At 37.8% G+C, this 18,988-nt stretch overlaps 2 protein-coding genes across 2 annotated transcripts in view; one reads left to right on the top strand and one right to left on the bottom strand.

Moving 5' to 3' along the window:
* Positions 1–18,988, top strand: part of LOC116730107 (transmembrane protein 132D) — a 41,453-nt gene that overhangs the window by 16,971 nt on the left and 5,494 nt on the right. The window contains exons 3-5 of the mRNA XM_032579116.1: positions 2,947–3,084; positions 11,327–11,519; positions 14,117–14,260. Of these exons, the coding sequence (XP_032435007.1) occupies positions 2,947–3,084; positions 11,327–11,519; positions 14,117–14,260 (475 nt within the window). The remainder of the gene's footprint in view (positions 1–2,946; positions 3,085–11,326; positions 11,520–14,116; positions 14,261–18,988) is intronic.
* Positions 6,060–18,988, bottom strand: part of glt1d1 (glycosyltransferase 1 domain containing 1) — a 44,429-nt gene continuing 31,500 nt past the window's right edge. The window contains exon 12 of the mRNA XM_032579120.1: positions 6,060–13,985. Within this exon, the coding sequence (XP_032435011.1) occupies positions 13,974–13,985 (12 nt within the window). The 3' untranslated portion in view covers positions 6,060–13,973. The remainder of the gene's footprint in view (positions 13,986–18,988) is intronic.

The following is an 18,988-nucleotide window of genomic DNA, read 5'->3' as shown; positions in this document are numbered from 1 at the left end:
TACAGCATTGTGACTGCGTGAGCTGACCCAGAGCCACAGATCAGGCTAATCCCTAAACAAACAGTCTCAATAACTATAACACTGTTTTCTTCCACATATTTTTATCCATTTGTCTTTTTTTAAAACATCTCTAGTAACAATTATGTCAGAAATATTGAATGTTGTATTTAGGGATATATCAGATCAGATTTCACCTGATTCAAAAGAACTCATGAGGAATACGTAGGCCTGTCACAATAACAAATTTTGCTGGACAATAAATTGTCCCAGAAGTTATTGTGATACACCATAATATTGTTGGAGTCCATTATCAAGTACTGTAACTGTAACGACATAATAATGCAACACATTCTCAAGGATCAATGAACTTTACATTCATATTAACATTTAACCCTGGAGCTGGAAGACACTTTAAATATCCAAAACAAATCAACAAAATAATGGAACCATCAAATAAAATGGATTATAAAGTCTCGGTAAAGAAAATTGTCCTTCAAAAAAAAAGGGCGTGTTGAGACTGAATCACCAGACTGAAGACTTTTATCATCCAGTTTTTGGTAAAGGGAGCAAAAACAAGAAAAAAACCCCAATAAATCATACAAATGGAAATTATTGAGTTTGTTTTCATTTATCATGCGATTAATTGATTTATTGCACACATCTTTTATATGCTTTTATTCGACATAAGAATAGATCATTTATAATTTGTTATAGTTAATTAACAATACACATAAATCCATGTGCTAAGCTCTCAATGAGTGCTCTTTTGCTATTAATAGAATATCTACTACCCTGATGTCTTGTAAAGGTTCATGTTGTAGAAATTCAGTTTTGGTTTCCTCCAAACGTCTCATACAGTCACAGTTACTCAGCGACTTTATTTTTCTCTAATTTGGTGCCGGATTAATCCAGAACCCACCCACCGCCAAGCAAATAACACACAGCTAGCGCTCCAAATGAAAGAAGGCATCAAAACACAAGTTGGTTTAGAGGAAATTAACAAACACCTGTTCTGCTCTCCTGTCACAGATCTGATCGGACAATCTGACGTGTTCAGGTAGTTTGGAAAACTTGAGTCTCTCAATTCTTCCCTTCTTCCTCCCCCAAACTTTTCCCCTAAAACTGACATTCTAGTCGGTGACCTTTAAACTCCTGAACAAGATGCAAGATTTTGATAAAGGTTAGGCTTCCACCAGCTGAGATAACATTTTGAACATTCAAGCTTTCACCCATAAGCACCCCGCTTCTCCCGAAAGCAGTAAATTGCAGAATTAGAGTTGGAGCCATTGTGATTAGGATGGTTCCCTCAGATAAGAATTAACCCGTAAGGGACAATTTTGACTGATGTCTTTTAAGGTGTATTGGACAGATGATTAATTTTGAACCTAAGCTAAAACTGTTTGCTGTAGCATAACAACTGATACGTTGATAATCGTTTGTAATGTAATCACATTTCTGGACATGATCTCATAACAGGGTCATGACAACACTATTAACACCTTTTTTTCCAGATTGGTCAGCCAGAGCTTCTTCATTGGCTGTTCAACATGCTATTGCTATGCCAATTAAAATGCCTTTTGACTTTTAACCAGTGGCGTTTAGCTGTGCGTAACAGACACCAAACATTTGTTTTATTTACGAGCCAGGTTTTTTTTGTTGTTTTTTTTTACACTGGAGGATTTCCCTTGTTAGCCTTGTCGTCCTTTTGTGAACTCTTATTAATCAGGGTAATGAGCTTCTGCAGCAAGCAGGTGGGACGGAAACGGGCAACCTCCATGGTGGGGGCACGAGCTTACCACGAAGCCATGCGCACAGATCATTTATTCCTTTCTAATTGTAACCTTTAACCTTTTGAGATCTTCTTCTGTTTGAATTTAAAACAGCCAAATTCATTCATTGAGAAAAAGGAACGCCCTCCAATCTCGATTCCCTGCTGTTGGAACAGCGGGTCGTAGCAGGCGCTGGAGCTCCACGACGGATGTTCAAATTAGCTCCCACTTAGGCAGATGTGCAGTCGAGCTCCGACGCCGCAGGAACACAAATGTGTCCAAAATATTCAATGCAGTAGGTCGGTATTATTTTATATCATGGGGATAATAATACGTGCAAGGTTGCATTCCTTCCCAGGGCTCAACAGGGACCTGCATTTCATTTTCCTTTTGGCTGAAACTAAAACCAAAGTCAGCAGCAGGAGCGGTGCTCAGATTGCTGCTGCTCTTATCGCAGATTATGCTTCCTTAGAGACTCGTAATGCGCTCTACACTTGTGTTTATCTTGAAGATTGGGAGATAAACCACACAGCTTTACATGCGAATGAAAATCAAAGAATTAGACTTTTTTTTTTCTAAACTGTCTACCAGAACCTGTTTATGCTGTTTGTGAGCAGGTCCCACAAGAGATTTGGAAAAAAAAAAAAAAAAAACCACACACACACACAAATGAGTCAACGTTCTATTGTTGTTTTCTTTTTTTAAAAACTCGTGTGTCTCTCTTGGCCCTCGCAATTCCTACAGAACAGCATCTCATTAACGTTTGACCTACTGAAAGCTGCTTATGCCGGGGAAAGCCCGCAGGGATGGCATTTTCTCCCTCATAATGCACACAATTTATAAATTAGTCAGCCAAGAAAACTCCCAATCCATCTGTGTATTTTAAATCATGAAAGCACACAGTGAATGAACAGACTCTAAGGTGGAGAAACTGGCACTGGGGGGTTGGATACGAGTTGCTACATAATAGTTGTTTTATGTGTTTCAGATACAAACCCCCGCCCCCAAAATACACTTTCCTTTTGTTGAAAATTAAGCTCCTTTGTGATACCCTGCAAAAACTATTTTGTATGGTGCACACTGAGAGGCCGGAAAACAAGATGTGAAATATCACATACATATATAGACATTTCCCATTGGCCACATTCTTGACCTTTTCATTTGTGGCTTTCTGCAGAGCATCAGTAAAGAAAGGTGTGACCTTTCGAACAGCAACACCCAGCAACTCTTTACTGTGGGACATCACGCTGGATATGGGAGCAGATGGAGCCATTGCTGTGATTTGTCAGAGAAAGGCCCCCATACCTGGGAAAAGGTGAGTCAATGAAAAGTCAACACGACTCTATATCTTGGTCAGAACATTTTATGTGTGCCTAGTTTTTGTGCCTGCAAATTTTAATATCTCGTCATAACTATTCCCCCTCAAAATGTTGTATTAAAATACAACATTTTTGAAGGAGTCGTCATTTCTTTTGCACAGAAAATATATCCTGTGTCATATTTCATGTCCTGCAAAGAGAAACAGTTTTATTTTTTGGGAGTAAATCTAAAGCGTCCCTACCGAACAAGTCTGACATTGGTTTAGTGTCCGCTGTCTGCACCGTGTCCTAGATGGACACTGGCTGCAGGTTCTCCTGTAAAACCCATTCTAAATGGGCATCTGCTGCTTATCTTTATTACCCGCTTCCACTCTGTTCTTGTTTTTATTTCGAAACATTTGCCAGCTGCGTGTGGTCACAAACTCCTAAAATGCAGCAAATTCGGTTTTTTTGTTTTTGCTTTCGCCCAAGACTTTCAAGAACCCGAGGAGTGTGGTGAGCTGCATCGATGCGACATTAAAACTATTTACGACAACATCTGCAGGTCAGTTGGATCAAAGTCGGCTCTCAGGGTTTCTGAGCACCTAATCTCATTAAACAGGGCTACACCCTCTCTTTATCTGGGATGTCCTTTCTACATCAGCAGCTTTGCACTGTTTACCTAAATTTAACTGAGGTAAGTTATAGGTTAAGTAGATGACTTTTTAACAGTACAGTGCCTTAAAAGTACCGACACCCTGTAACATTTCGTCTCATTGCATTCACAAATGATGCATTTTATTGGGATTTTTTTTGTGCTGTTGCACACAACTATAAAGTGGAAGAAGAAGAATAGCTTTTGGAAGTTATTTTTACGAATAGAAATCTGAAAAGAGTTCTTTTCTTTTTGACAACTGATTATCCTGACTCATCAACCTACTTAGGAAGTTAGCTAAGGAGAAAACGGCAGTGTAATTTAATCTCAATATAAATACAGCCGTTCTGTGTGGGTATCAGAGGTTTGTGAGAGAACAAACAGCATCACTGTATCTGTATCCGTCTCTGCCAACATCACAGATACAGCTGCGGATAAAACAATATTAACAAGCTCTGAAAATCTTAGATAGTGACACTGCACATCACTTTTAACTCACCATCCTTACAGTGAAAAAGCAGTGATTTCATCATCATGGTGTGAGGCTGCTTTCCTTCAGCAGGAACAAGGGAAGCTTGTCAGAAAATGAGTAGACTTAACTACAGGTCAGCCCTAGAAGAAGAAAAAAAAGCTCCTCAATACTGTAGAGGCCTGAGGTGGAGGTGTGCAACATGTTTTAGCCACTAAATGGAACCAGAGCTACAACTCAATGGTTTACAACAAAAGTATACTCAGCATTTAACGTACTAGATAGGCCCAGTCAAAGTCCAGACATAAATCTAACTACTGTTTACCTTGAAAGAATACACTCCAATCGGACTTAGTTCTTGTTTTTACCCATTACTTATATGGGGTTTCTTTTGATGTGAAGATGCAAGTAGAGACATGACAGGAAAGATATGCAGCAGGAATTGCATCAAAAGATGTTACTCATGGGGCTCCACGGCACCACCGCCGTCTGCAAGTAGTTAAAAATTGCAAATGCTTCAGACCCTATCTGAAAATAATTATAGCTGTCCTTTTTAATAGTTCAAACATCAAATGAACTTTATGTGTTAGTAAGCACAGTGAAAACCATCTTAACACTTACACAAAATCTAACATTTACAGTCCTTGTCTTTGTTCTAGAGGGCACAGCCAATCAGCACAAAGGAAAATAAATGTTGCTCCTGGATTGGCTGCTTTAGAAACACCAGCCAACAGTGTGTCAAGTAACATTGGGTATTTCAACTTCCAAAGCTGCATTTTCTTTTGAATATTTTAGATATGGTCTTTGTAAAAAATCTCCAAATAGCCAAACTTCCTGCAAATAACTTTGGGTTATGTTACACAGAAAAATCTGTGTATAGGTGAGAGCTTGAATACTGGAACACACATTTTAAATCTTTTTCATCTTCACAATCCCACGTCACCTTTATTGGCATATCGCAACAAAACACAATAAAGTACTTTTTTTTATTAAATCTTTATTTAACCAGATAAAAACCCATTTACTTTTTGTCACTAGGGTGTCCTGGCCAAGAAAGGCGTCAGCACTGGTCGTATTGGCTAAGACAGGTAGACAGCAGTAAAAGTCATTAAAAATATATCAAGTGTGAACAATTTGGCAATAAAGTACAGTAGCTGTGACAGTAATAATTTAAAATGTAAAGGCAGTGGGAATTTAAGATTTGAAACACAGGCACTGTTGACAGGATTTCCGCTGTCGTCTTTTTTTTTTTCATTTTGCTGAAAGCGTTCGATGAAACAAGTTCGGACAGTTTTAGCTCAGCTTGCAAACAGAGGGCGCAGAGATGCTAAAAGCTTTCTTCTCCTTTTTTGTTCTCACACAAAGAGCATAGAATGAACTTTGAGCGTAAGGCACAACTGACGCCTGTTCTCCGAAGAAAAGTGAATGAATAAATAAAAATGAAGCGGGCCAAAAAGGGCCTTGTACACCAGAGTCATCCAGTGTGTATATCACCCAATATTCAGCGAAGGCTAGCCAGCTCTAGAATGCAGTTCACAGTGGTGGGTGAGGTGACTTCAGCCAGTGATAAATCTCAAAGCACAGTGATATACAGGAGTCAAGGACTGTAGACTGCTGGGTGAAAGCCTCATGTACAATATTGCAACACTCAAGTGGCAAAAACGTAGTTGGGATCAAAATCTTCCAGGTTCTGAGGGGGAAACATGATTTGTTTCTGCAGTGGAAACCAAGCTTTCCATTTAAGTTGGAGATTAAATGTTTCACTTGACATGAAAAGTAGATGCTCTGCAGATTGCCTGACAGAATCTGATCAGCTTTTTACTTTATACAATATCTCTCTTACTCTATTTACATACAGTAAACAAGAACAAATAGAATTATTTTTTATTGTACATTACAATAACTATTGTTAAAGTCAATGTTTACGAGCCACACAACCCTCTGTAACAGAGAGAATTAGTGAATTCAGGTCACTAGACAACATTTTTTCACTAAACAACCTAAGGATTCAGGAAGGGGAATGTCAGATGTCAGATTCCCCTTTGACCTTATGTGACGTATAGTTATTACTTCCTGTTATGAGCCATCAAATCATGTGCAGCGGGTTTTCAGCAGATAACAATTCGACCTAGTTGGCTGCTTAAACGTGATGTGTAACCGTGCAAAAACATAAAGTAGGTCATTGAAAGCTGATCGTTTCACAAATGTTGGACAACAAAATAAAACACAGCACAAAGGCCACCTCAAACTGGATTGCAAGGGTTTTGATCCGATCTACAAAAGAAATAGCTTTTTCTATGACTCAAATGTGTCTGCAGCAAAGAACATCAAACATGCTGAGCTACTGAAGGATTTGACAGCAAATACCATTCATAAACCAGGGATCACAACAATGTGCACACATTTCAGACCTCTTCATGAAGCCACACTTGAGATACTTATAACTAAGTATCACGCCATCATCTATATAACAAACCTGCTGTCCATCCAGCTGCCTAGCCACGTTGCACATAAATCTGTGCTGCTTTCCAAGCCTGCAAGTGAACCCCAAAGTAGGTGCTTTGAGATTAAATTCAAACAGTAAGATTATGTCTGCCTTTAGAGTGGCTCCAAGAAAAGATTTTATGACTAAGGCTCTCTTGAATGGTTTCCAGGGTAGGAAGAGCCTAAGTGTGTGCCGCCAAGTTTTGCAAGGAGCTCAATGAAGGGCCAAGCAATAAAAACAGGAGGAGGGAGGTAATTCATTGGTAGTAAAGCAAATTTATATACTTGAATATTGGTTTAAATCATTATTGTTTGCTTAACTAAGCTCTTTTTTTTTTATAACCGACAACTTGTTTGCTTTAAACAGAGGCAGGGCATTAAGCCTCTGGACATTGGTTTGACCTTGTTATGTTGTTTTCCCCACTTGTTGTGGATTATGATACTGTTTACAACAACATCTATGTTGGTGAACATATTTCTTTCACCATTATGGCTAATCCTCTCTAAAAATGCGACAAAGTACGCAGGACTCCTGCTGAGGGAGTCTGCTGTCGCTACTCTTTTGGGATTTCTGTGACTTTATGCCTTGCTAGCCTTCGTCAGCTCAACCAGTATTTGCTGTATCAGTACACTGTGGCTGTTTTTGTTGTTGTTGTTTTCCCATGCTCCATTGAAGGAGCCTGGCTTGGATCTTAATAAACTTGCAGGCAGATTGCAAGCAATAAAAACATAGCCGACGAGGTTGTTGATCATTCCTCTGCGAGCTTACAAACTATGACAGGGGCGTGTAGCATGGCAACATTGCCTATCATATGGATATCTGTGTTAATGCAGACTTAAGGGGATGTGCACTGCCTGCTGATGTGAGCCAAGCATATCTTCTTGTAATACTTGACCAGAATGCGATTACTATCTTTTAATCTCAGGTCTCTGAGCAATATGTTACAATGATTAAATTACACTAAATCTTTCTTTTGCCCTTAATAAGGAAAATCCTTTAGCATGCTTTGCTTTTGAGGTTGGAATTTAATAAAGGATTCATGCATATGATTTGTAATTCCACATCACCGTCGAGCCAGTAGCACAGTGTGTCTGTGATGCAGCCCCTAGTTATGCAGCAAAAAAGGGCTTGGTGAGTCTGCACAACTCTGACACTGATTTATAACTTGTGCACACTGTGGAGAGTCTGATAAAGTCCATGATGTTATGTGCATGCTTATTTTGTTTTGCCCCACCAATAAATCTTCTCTGTTGTTCAATGACACGCCAAGGAATAAAAGCTAAAATACAAACCGGGGACATGGCAGAAAAAATTCAATGCGAAGTAGCAGAGCACCCTGCTCCAGCTGGCATCAGGAAAAGGCCACTATAACTTACAGAGGCCAATGCCTTTTGCTAACTGTGCAGAATGCCACTGTCCCTAGAACACCTCATATTCCATTCATATGTAAGACTTGCAGACATTCCCAGTGAAATGATATCTGCAAAAAAAAAAAAAGATCTTTTTTTATGTTTCTCTAAAAAAGCCTCAAGTTGCAGAATCCTCTTCAGTGCTGAAAAATGGGCCAGGCCATATCTTGTCTCAGTTTCTCAGATCACACATAGAAATGTCTTCTTTCATGGGGCGAAATTCATAACATGTCACAATGAATTTTTTGCCGGATATTGCTTAAAGTCTGGTCGCTTGGAAGAAACGGGTCTTTTGAAGAGTACACAATTATTTGAAAATAAAGTATGTTAGATTTAAGGATGGACTTTTAAAAACCAAGATGCACATTTTTTTTCTAACAGACAATGAAACAGGGTTGGTAATTACTTTTTTCAAGCTTGGTGAAATGTGATATGTCAATAGCACAATAATCTCAATAAAAGATGCTAAAGTATTTCAAAATGGTTAAAAAATAAAACTGCAATGACATTTACTAGGCATGCCATCTCACAGTCTGATAGTTGAAATGGTCCAGTAAAAGTCCTAACCTCCAGTATTGTACAATGGCTATTCTTGATATGAGCAACATAGGTTAACACTCAAAGTGCTGTTGTGTTGGGAGAGCGCCACCCTAAAGTCTTTTATTGCTTACTTTTTACTTTCATGTGGAGTGGGCACTGATGGAGTTTAGAAAAATTTGCATCTGATTCCCAAACCCCCATTTGGCCCTAAGCAAAAGAGATTTTTCACCCCCTTTGATTGAATTTTGAGACATCTCTAGTTTAAAATCTAAAATACTTAAAGCGGTTATACAGAAACTGAGTTTGCTACAACAGATTTACGCTGAAAACAGTATGAGATTCTTTAAACCCCTTATTGTATTTGTGAGAATACAAAAAAGCATTTTTTATAATTTTTTGCTGTTCCAGTTCATGACATTGCATGAAGATTGCATTATGCTTACCTGTCAAAGATGGACAGACATATAATGCACTAAATATGGATGGATTCAAATATATTTTCAGCTTAAGAAGCCTTTTTATATTTGAATTCCAACTTCTCCCTTTTTACAAAATATTTGATATCATGCCTGCTGTCAGTTTAGCAGCTGAATAGTCTCTCGCTCTTTGTGTAGCGATTACTCGCTTGTAGTGCAAGAGATCTACTCCCCTGCCTGTGAAGAGGTCAATCACTCCATTAATGAGAAATCTATACAAATGTCTGCTTGTGGAGAGGCTATAGCCCTGGCAGTGGAGAGATCTCACTTTCTGTTGGTCAAGAGATCTGTTGATCTACCTGGTGAGAGATCTATTTGTCTGTGATACAGTCTATCACACCAGTTGTTTGGAGATTTACGTCATTGGGGGTCAAGAGTTCTCTCCAATTGCTTTTTCTGTTGAAAGAGCTATTCCTGTGTTGCTTGAGAGATCAATCAATCTGTCAAAAGATCTATTGGTGTGTCAGCAGAGGCATCTATTGCTCTTTCAGTTGATTATGAAATCTGCCAGTCGAGAGATCTGATCCTCTGTCAGTCATGAGATCTATCATTTTGTCTGTCCAGAGATCTATTACTTGCTTGACAAAATGTGAAATCTGTAGCTCTGCCTGTCCAGGGATCTATTCCTCTGTCTGGTGAGATATCAGTTACTGTCTGTCAAAAGATTTGGGGTGAGCACTCTAGCACTCTGATGGTTTAGCTATCAATCCCTGTCAGCCAAGAGCTCAATCACACTGTGAGGACAGGGATCTATTGCTTTGTTGGTTAAGAGATCTCTCTCTCACTTTGTCACTCTGTCAGACAGAATAATCTATTGGTCAGGAGATCTATCACTTTGTCACTTGAGACATGTGTTGGTTGAAAGATTTGTTGCAGTTTATTTTGAGAGATCTATCAGTCTACCTGTTATAGTTTGAGAGATGTCTTCTCTGTCAAGTAATCTATTGCTCTGTCAGCCAAGAAATCGGACACTCTGTTGGTCAAGTGATCCAGTGACTATCTGGTGAGAGACCTACTGCTTGGTCAGTAAAGAGATTCATCACCTCATCTGTTAAAAGATTGATTGTTTTAAGTCAAAAGATCAATCTCGCTCTTGAGCGATTCATTCGTCATCCCGTCATTGAAACAACCGTCAGTCAAAAGAGTCATGAGTGTGTCAGTCAAGAGATCTTTTGTTCTGTTGATAAATCTTGCTTGCTGAGAGATCTGACATCTTGTCTGTCAAAAGGTCTTTCAAGGTAGAACGACTGAACTTTCTGTAAAGACATCTTTCACTCTGTCTACAAGATACCTGTTGCTTTGTCAATCAAGAAATCTATCTCTGTCTTGTTGTTGGTCAAGAGTTGTCGCTCTTGACCAATTCTCTCTCTGGTGAGAGATTTATTGTCCTGTCTGTCTAGACATCTTTGGGGCATCTTAATACATTGGAATATTATTGAAAAGTTTGTTGATTTCACTGAATCAATTTACAAAGTACAACACATTATATATATTAATTACACACTGAGTGATGATTTTACACTTTTCGTTCTGTTAATTAATATGATTACAGCTAATGAAATGGTGTATTTAATTTCTTAGTCTAGATTAATGTTACGTCTGACTAATAAAAAACATTTGATTAATTGAATACAATTTGTAATAAGGCTGTAATGCAAAATGTGGAAAAGGTGTATACACTTTATGAATGCACTATACAGGTTGTTATTTTGTAATCTTTTCATCTGACAAACAAGACTTACTGGAACGCATAGTTTGATTTTCTGAGATGTACTTCTCTGTCTGGCAACGATCACTTTGTCTGTAGACAAATCTATTGCTCTTACTTTTAAAAAACTATCAATGTGTCCAGAGATCTGCTTATATATGATCCTGGATTCCATTTGTGGAATAACCTCGACTAGTTCTACACAAATGCCTAATTTATCTTGTTTGATTTTAAAACTCCTGAATGATAAAGTAAACTTAAAGTCATTTTTAGTCCTTTCTTCAACTTGATGAATCCAAAGATGGTTCTTCAAGCCTTTTTCCTTATATGGAGCTACCAAATGTTGGGATCCGGGAAGGAGTTCATATAAAGTTTTATGCCATGTAATATCAGTAATTAAATCCTGAATTTTAAAAGAATGTATCTGTATTTTTTTTTTTTTTTTTACTATTTGTCCATATGTCCATTTAAACATTGCATTTATAGGCTCTTCCCAACTTTTTTTTTTCTCATCCAGACTTGAAAGCAGTCTGCTGGAGGTGCTTCAGATGGACTTTGAGGTTGAAGAACTGAGCAGTCCCGTTGACAGCCAGGTGATCATATGGAAGCTGGAGCTGCCGTCTGCACCCAAAACTGTCGCCAAGACTGAAGGAGCCATGAGGATTTATACAACTCAGAGAGACTTTGTTGGCCTCGCTCCTCTTGTGATGGTGAGTGAGATGACAGCTTTCGTGTCACCCCTGATCATTACGAGAACCAGCGTCAACATTACAGACAGCAGCCTCTCCGCTAACTGCCAACGCTTCGGCTGCGTTTGAGAATCGGCGCATAAAAATATCATGAAATGCACTTTGCTGTGATCCATTCCTGTCTGGCATGCATATGCAGAAGTCTGAATATGCTTGGGTTTTTGTTTAGGAAATGGCTTCTATTTTCAGCAGACTGTGACCTTGCGTTGCTGACTGTCAGCTAGCTGATGCCTCTCTTCCGTGTTGTTCCGCTCTGTTCTGCCGTACAATATGTGGTCATTCTCTGATCCTTAACAGCTGCTTCATATGCTGCTATTTCGGTGCCTCAGGCCTCTTTATCATGCTACACTACCTCTATAATTAATCCATGATATAATCCCCTGTCACTAAACATTACAGCTGTTTGAATAACAATATTGAATCTTGGTTATTTGTCACTTGTTTCATGAAACTTCTACCAAACAAACAGTTTGAGGGAAGCAACATGAGTTTTAGAGTAATTCCTAAAAATACGGAGAACATATATTTTCTTTGCATCGTCCTGCAGTTCCAACACTTTGGTGCTGGGGTGCTTTGGTTCAGATGCTACAGTATCCTGATTTGCAAGTGACATAGTTCATCTTACTGGTTGAGCAGAGTCTGACTATAGGCTGAGGGGCAAACATGAGATTTTCTACTTGGCTCAAAGAAACATCAGCTTCTGTTTCAGTCTTCAAAAGAAAAAAAAGCGATGGTAGAACTTTTTCTGACAGACCCTTTAGCGCACAGATGGGGGGTAGAAAGCTCACATTGCATATTTCAGTCTCATTTAAACAAGTTCTGGAGTCCAGGGACGCATATCTGTCTGCCTCATTTTCATACATAAAAAGCACATAAAACTGTGTCCTTAATTTTGATTTAATAGATAATTTAAAGAGGCTAGTCCCTCTTGTAGCACTTCCTACAAATATTATTCTATTATTTAAGTTCTATTCATGGCACATATGAGGGTTTTGCTGAAGGCCAAGTTAAACATAGTAAATGGGTCTGTAAAGAACAGGACAGGATTGCAGAACTAGATTGCTTCATTTTAAACAGGAGGCCTGGATTTCAAGGCCATTTTATTTGCCACTGATTTCAGGTACAAATTTGACCAAATGTCTCCTCTTTATCCACTCAATGCGTTTTTAGAAGTAGATGTTAGTGCATAAACTTACTCAAACACCTTCGTATCATAAAATATTTGCCTTTCTCATCTGTCTGGTTCAGTTATGAACAGCTATAATTAAAGTTTTAGGGCTAATCACGCCATGCACCGGATTGATTTGATGAATGTAATGATGATCCTTCATTGTGCAGTCCAAGAGACATAAATGTGTCGCTCTGGAAGTCGTAATGCACTTAAAGTCCTCACACTAAAATATTTAAAGCAGATAAATGAACTAAACCAGCATAGTTAACATGTCATAATTTTTGAAAAGCCTGTTTCCTGAATGGCTTATCATTTTTATTCAGTGTAAGCTGAGTAGCTTTTTTGGTTCTCACACACTTCACATAAATGTTTAATGGGATTCAGGTGGTCATTCTCTGAGTTAAATTGGTTACCCATATAACCAATAATATATATGTACTATTGGTTAAATACCTGTGTGTTATTGGTTAAATGGGTAGCACTGAACAGGTCACAGCATGAACTAATGTTTGCTTGTTTGCCAGCAAGCAATTGTTTCTCTATAGTCAAGGGTCTGGACTCTCTGTTTGAAGCAAAGAGTGAAATAATGGGCTGGTTCTTACCAGTCTAGTACAGTTTCAGCCACTCTATGCTTTCTTGTCCTTGAGTATTTTTTTGTTTATTTTGTACTTTAAGTTTTTTTTTTTTAAATTAAGAACTGCAAGAGGTAATGCGTTTACCACAATATTACAATCTTCCATTTAAAAATAAATCTGTCATTAATTTTTAAGTTAAAGAACACTAAACCTAGCACAGATGGGTGTCAAGCTAAGAATGAACATGCTGCACAAATCTTAAAGTTATCAGTTATCAAAAAGGAGTTAAAAAGATTTCCCCTGCTTCAAAGATGAAGTATTTTTTTTAAGAGAAAATACAGATCAGGACACCACATTCAGTTCATGACTGGTTATGTTTCATCCTCTGGTGAAGGGCAGCAACACTTCAGACTAAACACCACAGCTCATTTTCAGTCCATTTCTACTAGTGTTTGACCACGCTTGAAATGTTACAGCTTCCTTTGGAAGGACATGCTTGAGCAGAGAAATCAGGCTTCATCTCTCCTCGCCCTGTCAACTGTGTGTTGACCTGGTGATTACCTCTCCTCCTCTCAGCTCAGCTCCATCCTTGACTTCCCAAAGGGACAATGGCCTTTTTATGACTTCAGCGCTTCGACGTCAGTGAGCTAGCCATCACCACCATTGCCTTTAGTCTTTCTCCTGGACAGGAGTTGTAAAAAAAATAAAAATAACATTCAGTGTCTGACTCATACATATTTTTAAACATGGAAACATTGAAATGTTATATTTGCTGTTCTGATGACATTGCTTGATCTTTACATTCCCTGCAGGACACAGAGATCCTGAACACCGCTGTACTGACTGGAAAGAAAGTAGTGATGCCTGTGAGGACGGTGGCTGTGGAAGAAGATGGATTGGTCACAGATGTCTCTGACTACACAGACTGCAGTTCCACTGACGAAGATGTTCTCAAGGTACAATCTTTGGATTATTGAATTCAATCTTTCTACAGTTGAAACCTAAAGTTTCCATACACAACAAGCAGACCAAACCTCTGTCGTTTTGCGTCAACTAAAATTACAAAAATGATTTATATCTGTTAAATTCCACAACAGTCAGAGAAAGCTTATGTCAGAGATTTATTTGGTAATGTACAAGTATCTCTGTTTTTTCTCATAATGTAATGATGGTCATTATGGCAAAACAGCTCCACATATGAACATCTTTGTCATTGTGTGCATTTGCAAACTGCAATCTGCCTCTTTTGAGTTTGTTCTGGAGTAATGGCTTCCTCCTTGCTGAGTGGCCTTTCAGTCCATGCCGGTACAGGACACATTTCATGAGGATACAAACTTGGCACTCAATCAAATCTTCGACTTTAACTGCTTCTATGTTGTCTGCTAATTGTAAATCTCTCCAATGAACTGTCGGGATTTTGATTAAGTTATTACGTAGTGATGCTGCAGGAACAGGAACCATGAAATAGTTAAACGCACACAATTCATTAATTACCTTCATTGGCTATTATAAGTTTGCACTGTAATAGCTTAATGACATTGTAGTGGCGATTATTTGTCAAACCAAACATCCAATAAAAGTTCCATCAGCCACTATAAGGCACTGGGGTCAAGATTCTTCACGCAGGCAAAAGAAGTTTAATGTCCAAACTTGTTGACTGTCTTGGTTGCTTTTATTTTCCTTTTCAGCAAACAGTTACACGTTCAAACTTTCCTTTGTTCTCCTGTCTACTTCTCTTGCTCTGCGTGAAGAATCTTGACCCCAGTGCCTTATAGTGGCTGGTGGAACTTTTATTGGACGTTTGGTTTGACAAACAATCGCCACTACAGCAAGTAAAAACCATAGGCCCCAAACCCAAATGCCTGCTGGTCCTTTACCAGGCCCCTACACTTATAAAGTGGACTGACCCACCTTACTTCCTGTCTGACTCAGAAAGAATGAATAAGAAAAATAAGAAAACAAAAGATAAATAGAATCAACAATTATTAACCTGCAAGTTAACTCTGTAAATAATACAAAAAATAGAAATTTAAGAATAAACTAACAAAATTCAAATGGATAAAGAAATAAAGAATAAATAGCTCCAACAGACATATTTAATATATTATTAAATAGAAAGAAAAAAAGACATTTAATTAAATATGTATGTATTCATGGTACATTTAATCAATGTTTTAATGATGTATCAATTTATTTAATTTTGCTCCCCAACATGAAACGCCCTTGCTTTCGAAGTGAATTTCATTTGGTTCAAACACCTGCTGAGGTCGACAGAATGGGATAAACACACATTGAGTGGATAAAGGTGTTAAGAAAGTGGAATTATGAATGAATATAAAAAATGTGAAAGTGAATGAAGTAGTCCCTTTCAACCCTGTAATAAACCCGCCTTTTCCTTTATACTAAGCTCCTTGCGTGTCTGCTGACCTAATGGCTGCTCCGGTCACAAACATTCACTTTAATCTTCTTAGTCTAACAGCTTGACACTGATATCCTTCCTCCTCTGCTGTGCCTAAGGGGTATCAAATATGCCAGTGATAGATGGAGACGGGTTTATCTATAATGGACAGCTCACATCATAAGATGAACGTGAAAGAAAGTGTAATCTGCTGTGTTGGCTGGCATTTTCCAACGTGCAGGAGAAATGCAAAGGCTGAATATATGTAAAGACATTTTCCAGTTGGACGTGTCATAATTAAGTATCCCACTGAAAAACTAGTGAGTCTTCGGTGGAATGAGGACTTTCTTTTTTTTTTATTGCGGTTTGGAGATTACTACATGTTGATCAAATCGTCACGCAAATAATCAGTAACTCACCTTTTGCAGTATGTAGTCATATTTTTCATAGAATATGTATTAATTGGGAAAGAAAATTACAAACATAGCTGTGCCAGTGAAGCAAAGCAGACATTTCCGTTTATTGCTCTGCTTGGCGATGAATGTCAAATCCTATTTCAGATAAATATCTAAAAACAGGAAGATATTTTTGGACCAATCAAATTGTGTCAAAAATAACTGGGTGGCCAGTAAACAAAACAGCATTCCTTATATACTAATGTATTAAAAATATATTTGCACAAACAAGGTCTTGAAGGTCACATTCTAATTCTAATTCAAGCTTGAGCAATGTTTCTTGAAATTTCATCTATGGATCATATAAGAAAATATGTCATTACATCTCAGTTGGCAAAAAGGGGAGTGGACAGTGATGTGGTCATGTTATCATGGGCTTATGATTAAAGCACAGCTCAGTTCTGAAATGACTCACATTCAGCAGGCTCTGAGAAAAATATTGCTCCATCTTCCTCACACAAATCTTTGTATTTTTCCTTCGGTTATTCGTGAAACAGACTCTGTTCGCCTGAACTTAATTGCAAGGTTTCACCAACTGAGTTTTAATTATGTTTCAATTAAAGTCTCATTCAGTTTTATTTTGTTATATTCATCATTTTGTATCACAAGTACTAGCTCTGTAAATGCTAAAGTTTATGTCACGCTGTTTCCTATCTTTCCATGGATCCTGTTTTATTGAAAAATTGGTATCAAGGGTGTGAAATTTACAGTGTTCTGTCAGGACAGGGTACATTACTTCTGTTGTTTTGTCACTGTCTCATTTCAATATTTAAGAATTAAGTGACTATCTAGGAATGATATTACAATGCTCTCTCAATAAGTGGACCCAAGTAGTCACATAATTATTTCCTGAATTGATCAGAACATAGGTCAAGGTCCCAGTTTCATCTTTTAAGCATCTAGTATGACAAGACGAGTGAATTTTCTTCAGTGTAGAAACTAAATACTAGAGTGTGATTAGATAATATTGTTGTTAGTGCGAATGTGAGCTAGCTGAGCAATAATAGATGGCTCATTTAGCAGTGGGCAGATGTGTGGTATACATTGTTTGAGAGCTGTAGATCTGAAATAGAATGTCAAATCTTTTACTACCTCTTTTTGTAGTTTTTGATGTATTGATTCAGTGTTTGAAAATGCATTATCAGCTTGAGTTGCACGTAAAAAGTTATCTTTTCACCAAGTACATCAGTTAGCAAGTATCACATTTTGGAACCTGAATATGGGTTGGTACAGAAGCAGATTTATTTGGTATGCAGGGATGGCGGGACCAACTGTGGTTCACCGATCCTCAGTTACCGATATCCAAATCCTTCCATCAAGGAAAAGGACAAAACGAATCCACCCTGTAAAAAAAAGCTTTAATTTATGGAAAATTCTGTGGTTGCCAGAATTTTACTGTAATTTTACCGTGCGGTAAAATTCTGGCAACCACAGCTGCCGGTATTTTACCATAAATTAGAGATGTTTTTTTTTTTTGTGGGTTTTATTTTACAGTGCAGTAAGAGCATGATAGAAGCTGTCATGGCTACATTGATATGGAAATGAGAGATTTCTCTCAAACCTGAGGGTCAGAGGAGCCATTCTCTGCGCACAGCTTCAGAGTTTGTTTTAAAATACTCTTTTGAACAAAATGACTAGTTCATGAACTCTATAAAGATGAACACTCTCAACTTTCCTTTAACGGACAAGACCTGCTGTGCATGAGTATACGTCCTAAAGTAAAGGACCACATTTTTGTCTCTCTTATATGTTCAACTGTAAGTAGATAATCACAGGAGGTTATTAGTGGGATGTTACACCTATTTTCCAATGTTTATTTATTTTTTCTTCATTTTCATTACAATTTCGTTATCATTTTAACTCACATCTTGTGTTGTGGATTTCTGAAGAAACTCTTGAGCATTTCTTTTTCGTACATGTCACTTAAGCCCCCCTTAAATACTGTATATACTCCAACACAAAAAGTGAATTATTCTCCATACACAGTGGTAGGTTTTGGATGTATCTAATCTAACACAAAACTGGTTTGAATGAATTAGTATTCTTTAGATCCAGACTCTCTTTGGATGCCAAAAATGCCCCACCGGCTTCTATGAAACCAAATCTTTACGTTTAGTGGCCTCAAAGTAGAAAACCAGGCATCTGGAAATATCAGCATTTCATTTTGACAAACAGTTGTGACTTTGAGAAAAAAAAAAATATTGTTGCTTCAGATTCAACTGTTTCCCCACAATAGCGGAAATTCTTGTATTATTCTCCATACACATTAATAATGTCATTACAGAAGTCCAAGTCCCATAAGTTTATTTTATAAAAAAGAAACTATTTAACTTTTTTATAAAAAGAAAAATATCAAAGCAGAAAATTAAGCTGAAATTCACATTGTGAAAATTCTGGAAGTCATTAAACCTTTAGCTGTTTTCATCAAGTCAAGAGAGAAACAAAAAAGAAAAGTTTAAAGACTTTTTTTTGATCTGGGATTTTTGTTCAGGCATGCATGTTTTTGCTGTGAATTAATTTAAAGGGTAGTTTGTTTCATGAGTGTACAAAGGTTAATTTATTCATATATACAGTACAGACCAAAAGTTTGGACACACCCTTCTAATTCAATGGGTTTTCTTTATTTTCATGACTATTTATAAGGCAAGAAATCCCACTTATTAACCTGACAGGGCACACCTATGAAGTGAAAACCATTTCAGGTGACTACCTCTTGAAGCTCATCAAGAAAATGCAGAGTGTGTGCAAAGCAGTAATCACAGCAAAAGGTTGCTACTTTGAAGAAACTAGAATATAAGGGCTATTTTCAATTGTTTTACACTTTTTTGTTT

This window comes from Xiphophorus hellerii, chromosome 12 (assembly GCF_003331165.1).
Source record: "Xiphophorus hellerii strain 12219 chromosome 12, Xiphophorus_hellerii-4.1, whole genome shotgun sequence".
NCBI lineage: Eukaryota > Metazoa > Chordata > Actinopteri > Cyprinodontiformes > Poeciliidae > Xiphophorus > Xiphophorus hellerii.
The sequence above is the reverse complement of the archived record's forward strand: the minus strand, read 5'-3'. Positions and strand labels throughout refer to the sequence as shown.